Raw genomic sequence first — 8,489 nt, forward strand, 5'->3', positions numbered from 1 at the left:
AACCCTGTACAGGGTTTCCGAGGCTGTAAATCTTTACAGAAGCAGAAAGCCTCATCTTTCTCCCATGAAACAGCTGGTAGTTTCGAACTGCTGACCTTAAGGTTCAAAACTCCATTCATAAGCACTACGCTACCAGAGTTCCTTAGGCATTGGTATAGCTGAGGATATAGCAGTAAACACGTGCTTTAGGAAATCCCTTCCCTTACATTCTAGAAACAGACACGAAATGACCACTAAATAAATTTTAAAATCCATCTTATTTTAGATACTAAGTGCTACAAAGAATAACAGTGAAAGGGAAGAGAGAAGAGAATACATTTTTTAAGATAACCTAAAAAGATGGTCTTCTAAAGAGTTATTTAAGTGATCTGAGAAGAGCAAAAGGTACCCTGGTGGTGCAGTGGTCAGCAGTTAAAACTACCAGCTGCTTCATGGAAGAAAAGATTTTGTGATCTGTTCCCATAGAGATTAGAGCCTTGGAAACCCTTGGGTCAGTTCTTGGAAGAGATTAGATAACAATGGATTTTTGTTTTTGTTTTGTTGGAGATGAGTGAGAGAGAGAGCCATGTGGTTGGGAGACAGAAAGGTGTTTTATGCAAGAGACAGAACATAAAGGCTTGGACATGGGAATGAGCTTCCAAATCTCAACAGAACTTGATTTTTTTCCAACTATTGTCACTGACCCTGACCACTGACTCTACTACATCCACCCGAGCAGGAAAGCAACTTTAATCACCATCACTTAAATGATGTCAACCCCTCTAAGGCAATATACCTTTTCTTTTGGGTATTAGTTTTGAATTATATATGTATAAGCTGTTTAAGAATTTCATAAAAGTAGAACCCAAGTGTCCCTTACCCAAAAAAACATGATTTCTGATTTCCTAACCCAAACATTTGAATTGTGGTGCTGGCAAAGAATACTGAAAGTGCCTTGAATGCCAGAAAACAAATGTGTCTTGGAAGAAGTACAACCATATTAGCTCCTCAGAAGCAACAATGACAAAGCTTCATCTCTACTCCTTTAAACATATTATCAGGAGGGGCAAGCCCCTGGAGAAGAATATCATGCTTGGCAAAGTGGAGGGTCAGTGAAAAACAGGAAGATCCCCCCAAGGAGATGGATCATCACAATGGGAGCAACAATAGTTTGAAACATAACAACATTTGTGAGGATGGCACAGGACAGGGTAGTATCTTGTTCTGTGGGAACCAATTCAACAACTCCTAACAACAATAATTCAAACAAAGGAGCACTCCATCCTCACACGGTAACAAGCTAAAACAATTTAGGACAAGATTGTCTCTAAAATGAGCAACAATCCAAGAATAAACCAAAAAGCTAAAATCTATCATAAAGAGTCCGTTTTCTTTTGAGAAAGCAATCCAAGTAGAACTTGTTACATGGTATAATCAAATTTGATGGTGGATTTTATTTTTAATTTGGAAAATAATTTAATAATTATACATATGTGTGTGTATATACAGAGTCCTGGTGTGGTGCTGTAGGAGAAGCACTGGACCAATAGGTCAGTTTGAACTGCAAGGTTGGCAACCCTATACAGACAAGGTTGCTATGAGTTGGAACTCCGGTAGCGTAGTGGTTACGAATCGGGCAGTGAACCTCAAGGTCAGCAGTTTGAAACTACCAGCCACTCCATGGGAGAAAGATGAGGCTTTCTGCTCCCATAAAGATTTACAGCCTCGGAAACCCTGTACAGGGTCGCTGTGGGTCGGAACCGACTCGACGGCATTTCACAACAACAACATATAGTCCTGGTGTGGTGCTGTGGGTTAATTCACTGGACTGTATGGTTGGTTTGAACCAAAAGGTCGGTGCTTCAAGCTCATCAGTCGCTCCTCAGAAACCCTATACAGAGTCGCTATGGGTCAGAACTGACTCAATGGCACTTAACAACAATATGTATATATATATATATAGAGAGAGAGAGAGAGAGAGAGCACAGTGGTTCCACAGGGTGGCACTGGACTGCAAAAACCACAAAGTTGGCAGTAAGAGCCCACCAGCTGTTTCACTGGAGAAAGATGAGATTTTTTTCTCCCACAAATGATTTAAAACCGTGGAAACTACATACAGTGCCACTATGAGACTTCATGTCACTTAGCAGCAACTTTGCAGTCCAGCACATTAACCCACTGTGCTAAACCAGGATGCCATATATACATATACATATATATGCATATATAATTTTGCCATTGTTGTTGTATATACATACGCACATTTGTATTTGTTTTCCAAATTATATTTTACCTTAAAACTTGTAAATGTACATCCATTAACTATTTTTTTGTGTTGAGGCAAGTTCACAAGACACATATACAGATTTCTATTGCACAATTTTTGAATATGATGAATATGATGATGTGGGTCACCTTTCAAAGAAAATAGTCTTCTCTAGTAGTCAAAATGCTCCATGATGTCATATTGTTCCATTATTTTCCATTAACCCTCTAAGAATCAATATGATGCTAATACCTAGAGTAATTTCATCCAAAGTCCAATCAGTCATCCAGTTCTTTGATATATATATATGAAAAACACCTTAGTGACCAAATGCAATGACTAGTATAACTATATTGACTATAATTATTAGCCTATGAATTAAAACCTTAGAAAAATCAAATCCAAACTCTACATTTACAAGAGAACACATTTCTTGTGAAAACTAACCTATGTAAGAAATTATTCTGCTCTTCATATACTTTATACTTTTTTTTCAACTCAAAATGATCTTATATGCCTGAAGAAAAGATAAAATAAAGTATTGCTGTTGTTAAGTATAATCGGCATCTCAGCTTAATGCTATCAATACCAACAAGTCTATAGTTGTTAACCTAGGGAATAGATTTTAAAATTGCTATTTGGTTTTTAGTTTTTGCTTAACTCTTACATAAAAACTCAAAATCCTCATTCTAGTCAATCATTACCAATCTCTTGACTTTCATACTACTAAAGTTACAGTCAATCAGTCAACAAGTATTTATTGGTCTGCCAAACTGGTAAAATATGCAAATCTGAAATAATACATTTCTTTTAGGGTTATATATTCTGGAATTGGAATCCTAGTGTGGCATGTAGGATAAGCACTGGATTACCAACTTCAAGGCTGGAGGTTCAAACCCACTAGCTGCTCCCCTGAAATCCTATACGGGGTCATTATGAGTTGGAACCAACTTGGCAGTACTTAACAACAACAAAAACAATTCTCGAAATGGAACATTAAAAAAAAAAATTATTATCCAGATAAAGGCAGAAACAGAGAATGTCAAAGAAGTGTTGCTTAAAGGTGCCGATAAAGATCTTTCTTTCTCTCTCTCTCTCTCTCTCTCTCTCTCTCTCTCTCTCTCTCTCTCTCTCTCTCTTTTTCTTTCTTTCTTTTCCTTTCCCTCATGCTTTCTTCCCCTCTTCATGAGAGAAGCATCAAAAGAATGTCTCCAACACATGTTTATTTAGGACAAATGATTAACCTAGGAAACACATGAAACAATGATTGTTGTTTGACTCTCGAAGGTTTTTGGAATTATTTGTTGCCATATGGCATTGTAAGAGTACTGGTGTGGATAAGCACTCAACCTCAAGATTGGTTTCAACAGCAAGGTCAGTGGTTCAAACCCACCAGCTGCTCCTCAGAAACCCTATATAGGGTCGCTAGGAGTCAGAACCAACTCAACTGCACTTAACAACAAAATGGAATTGTAAGCTATTAAATGCCTCCTGTAGTTTTCTGTATTTTTCAGTTAGGATTATAATTAAAGGAAGTTTTTTAAACCATAACATGCAAAAACATTAAAAATATTTAAAGCAATTTGTATAATATTTATGAAAAATTATTTTGTACTACATCTGTAAATCTCACTTTAATTTCTGAAAAGCTGTATTTTCTTCTTGAGAAAATGAAAACACATTGAAACAAAAGTGAATTCAAATAATGTCATAAAAATATCAATTTTGAATCGGCTAAAACCCAGTTGACAAAATCCCTGTCATTGTCAGCTACAAATTTAAATATTTTAAAAAGTATGCCTGCATTGGAAATGCTGATGCAAAACATCCTGTCAAATACAGACATCATCATCTATACCATTCATGTTTTGTGTACACACATGTACCTTTGTTCCATTTTAAGGCTTGAAAATGACAGTGAACTAAGTTCAAAGAGTGTGTGCAAATGTTCATTCAAATGACAAACCCAGAAATTAATACTTCTCATTCACTGAGAAAGGCATATGATGTAAAGTAGGGTAATGGCCTGCAATCTATCACTATTATCATTTATAGGAAACAAGAAATCTGATTTCAAAGGTATCTTTTAAAACTTTAAAAATGGGTAAAATACAGATTGGGCAGGAGAATTATGGATCAGTCATTAAACTAAGCAATTCACTCTAGGTTTTAAAAAGAAGAAGCAATATTTTAATTAAAATACCAGGGCCAGGTGTAATTTGGGTATTCTCCAGTCTGATTTTTTTTTTTTTTTTTTTTTTCTTTTCACTAGGGTTTAACTTAGACCTGTCTGGTGATTTTTACCTAGTCTTTGAGGCACTTATGGCCAGGCCTGGAAAACTCAAAATTTTTGAGTCAGAGAGCTGCCCTGAAGACCCAACTCTCCAAAGGAAACGAAGAATGCAAAGAATGCTCGAAACAACTCAAAATCAAAATATCAATCCGTCAAGGAATAGTTGTGGTATACCTACTATGTGTTGAACACAGAAAGAATTTTCACCCTAAAAATAAGTATGTTGGAAGTATTGACATATCTGTTACAAGATACTTCAATAATTCATAACCAAATAGAAAATGGGCCACAGAAAATGTTTTGAGAAAATGAAACTATGTTTCCAATAGGAAATATGTTCAGAATCTGAACTAAATCTATCTAGCAATAAAGGAAACCAAAAATTTAGGAATAAAAGTTAAAGATATGAATGCAAATGATCTATGGCAACAGTCAGAAATTTTGCTACCTTCCAGTAGTTAGTCTACTACTACCATTCTTCAATGTCAACAATTAGCAAAATGCCACTTTAACAACAACTTAGAAGAAATAAAAAACAAAGCACAAGTGATTATCTCAACTGTCCCAACTAGCTGTCTCCCATTTAGTTCATTATTTCATTGTTTTAAGTTTTTCAGAGCTATAATCTTTATTTATAACATTCTTTACACATTTTCGGTCACCTCTTCTCATTTTTGTCATATCCTCTTTCCAACACCTAAATTAATTTCAGCTTTCATTATTTATTTTGGAAATTACTTTATTTCAATACATAAATATGAAAAAAGAATCATCATTCCAAGAAAATACCTTTCATCAACTGATACAAGTTAAGCTCCTCAAAAATGAACATTGAAGTGATCCCAAGTATTGTTAGAACTGGTTTGTGTTATACTGATTTAAATGACTATACAATGAGCACAGTCATTTGCTTGGGCTCATCTAACTCCTAAAATTATCAAGTAGGCCCCAAAATGTTGACTTTTCAGTAACAGGCCAGCCTCCGGTTGGCTTAAGTTTTATGTCTTTATCAACTCAAGAACAACTTGGAAATACATTTAAATTACTTAATAAGTTAGAAGTCAATGGTTAATTGTGAGACAATAACATAAATAAAAATAAGGTAATATTAGAACAGTAGACTTTTTTTTTTTTAATAAAATCAACTCTATTATAGGTTCTCACTGAACCAGCAGTTTTTACTTTTATGTGCAAATAATTTAAATTATGTATTAAAATTACATTAGCAAAGATTCTTAAGCAGTGGGCCTTTTGGAGCCTAGGAAAATTGCTTTGGAAACCAGCACCTTAATTTTACTAGGCAACGTAGACATCTTGGTATCATTATGATCTTCGTCTTATTTCTATCTGTGTCTCACTTCTTACTCTGTATTGCCTGTATTACTATTTTGGATGTGAAGCAGTTTCCCCACTGTCGCACAAAGAAGAAGGAAAATCAGCTTTGCTGTCACTAGCTTCCTACAGATTTATTTCTCATTCATAGCATTCTGACATGCTTTACATCATAAATTAAAATTTTGGAGAAAGATATGATCATACTTAGCAATCAAGATTTGTTTTGTCTTCTATATGACAGGTAATAGAAATGACTTAAGCTTTATTACCTAAGTTTTTAACCATAACCTTAATTTCCAAATCAAAATACCAACCTAGTAAAAAAAAAAAATTTAAACAGCAAAGTAATTAAAATGAAATTAACTATACTGGAGCTTGGAAGATAAATAATACAGCTGTCCTTCTATACTCAAACACATTTTACCCCTACAAGCTCCAGATTCTGAACCTGATTCCTTGGCTCCCCTGCCAATTATGCTTCTCCCTGCACTATCTGCATTGTTCCTAGGTCAATGAATTAGTGATTTCTTCACATGACTTCTATATGCTAATATCTCTATCTACTTCCCTTTGCAAATTGAGACCTGGTCATCCCACACTTTGAAAAACAAGATAGTTAATATGCCTTGCTTACAAATTAGAAGTCTTTGTGATCTTCTATCAAGACTTACTTGATTCCATCCCAACGTTGTATTGTAGTTAGTAATTGTTTTTTACATTTTAGGAACTAAAATCGTGTTCAGTATATTAGAAATATGTTTATTCTTTTAAAGCAAGTAACACTAAGGTTACAATTGTTTAGCAATATCGTTAAAGGCTTGAGGAAAAATTATTATGTGATCCTAAATAGATAAATTTTGTAAACCTGAGCAGAGTGCTGAAATAGTCTTGATTAGGAGTAAATGCCATTTGAAAGACTGAACAGTAGTTTCCATCAAGAATAACAACTTATAAAAAGAAGATAAACCTTGCACTGAACATGGGTAAAATGAAGAAAGCAGAAACTGGTGAAAATGTTAGGTGCTTACCAGAAATGGACTCCAGCAAATGCAGGAAACACACATGATAGCCAGGAGCTGAATGACCATTTCAAAATGATGAGACCTGCCTTGTCTGTGCTGCTGCTGCTGTCTTTTGTATTTCATTTTTAACAGTGCAATTCCTGTGATGGCATTGCACAAGAATGAAGCACCAAGGGCTAAGAGCCCCAGGAAAGAAAAAAGTAGAAGATAAAATCTATCTTCCCAGTCATTGATATGTTCTGTTTTGTAGAAACACCACGTCCTCGATGCTTGAACTGTATAGTCTCGAAGTCCAAGGATGGGAAGCAGAGCTATAAAGATAGCAAACAAGCACACTCCACTCAACATCATTTTCACATGTTTAGATGTGATTTTTGTAGAATGAAATATTGGTTTGGTGACTCCAATACATCTCTCAATGGCCATTACACTGCCTAGAAAAAGTGGGCACAGACCATAGAATACCATGCAGATACCAAAAATACTGCAAAGGACATTTGATTGGTCAAAGCGGATCCAGTCTTTATTAGAAGCATATACAAATATTGCTATAGTTCCATTGATAAGATGACCAAAGAAGTCAGTGATCACCAGACCACTAGCCAAAAGAAGAAATGATGCCTTGGATTTCTGTTTAAATCGTTGATATGCCTTCAAGAGAATGGCAATGGCTAGGCTGTTTGATAAAATTCCTACTGTCATGAAGATTACTGAAAAAAACACTGAAAGCCGTTTTTCTGTCGTCTGGCAGGTTGTATTTAAAAGTAGTTCTGGAGGAGACAATGGTTGTTTGGAATTGTTCATTGACATTATTGTGGAGATGATAGCCAGCTACTCAAGTCATCTCCCTCTCAGATCAATGGAGGCTTGCAGTCCACAGATCTGTAACATAAAAAGAGAGACCTCATGAGCACAGCATTACTGCTCATCTGACATTTAAGACCCAAGAATCACAGCACCAAGTTATGGGAATTTGAGTTGTCTAGCCTATCATAAGCCAGGTTACATCATTTTAAAAGCAGCAACATCTGCCTAGAGTTCCACATTTCATTGTCAAAAGAAAGAAGCTGCTAAAATTAAGACCACCTTGGTTAGCCTCTGTGATCCACCTGCAAATGTGCATCTCATAAATGTCTTCTGAAGACATTTCATTAACACTTCAAAACTTTACAAGATCAGACTTAAACTTAATAATGTTTTTAAAGTCAAGATAATCTATTTAAATAAGTAGATGAACTTTTAAAGTTTCTGACGTTTTCCTCTGATGGGTTTTATCCCCCCAAGGTACAAATTATTCCTTACGAAAATAAATGCAACCTGTTTGTCAAGCAGATATAACAAGCCTCTCCAGACTTTGGTGGAAGATGGAAGAGAGCAGAAGGAAAAGAGTGGAATTGGCTAGCTCACTGATGTAATTAAATGGAGCTTTCCTGAATAAGTTTCTAAGGTCTACGTCTAATAACAGCAGACCACTCACAGAGACCCACAGGAAGGCAGAGTGGGGAAGTCATAGAAGATTTTTCTGGCCAACCCACCACCTGTGCAGAAATCTCGGTTCAAGATGGGAAAGGGGCAGACCATGCTCGCTCTGTCC

At 35.7% G+C, this 8,489-nt stretch overlaps 1 protein-coding gene across 1 annotated transcript in view; it reads right to left on the reverse strand.

The window, feature by feature from the left end:
* The window catches only part of PTGFR (prostaglandin F receptor (FP)), a 68,343-nt gene extending 60,566 nt beyond the window's left edge, over window positions 1–7,777 (reverse strand). The window contains exon 1 of the mRNA XM_006831015.1: window positions 6,902–7,777. Coding sequence (XP_006831078.1) covers window positions 6,902–7,705 — 804 coding nt within the window. The 5' untranslated portion in view covers window positions 7,706–7,777. The remainder of the gene's footprint in view (window positions 1–6,901) is intronic.
* Window positions 7,778–8,489: the final 712 nt, after the last annotated feature.

The sequence above is a fragment of the Chrysochloris asiatica genome, unplaced genomic scaffold (assembly GCF_000296735.1).
Source record: "Chrysochloris asiatica unplaced genomic scaffold, ChrAsi1.0 scaffold00002, whole genome shotgun sequence".
Classification (NCBI taxonomy): Eukaryota; Metazoa; Chordata; class Mammalia; order Afrosoricida; family Chrysochloridae; genus Chrysochloris; species Chrysochloris asiatica.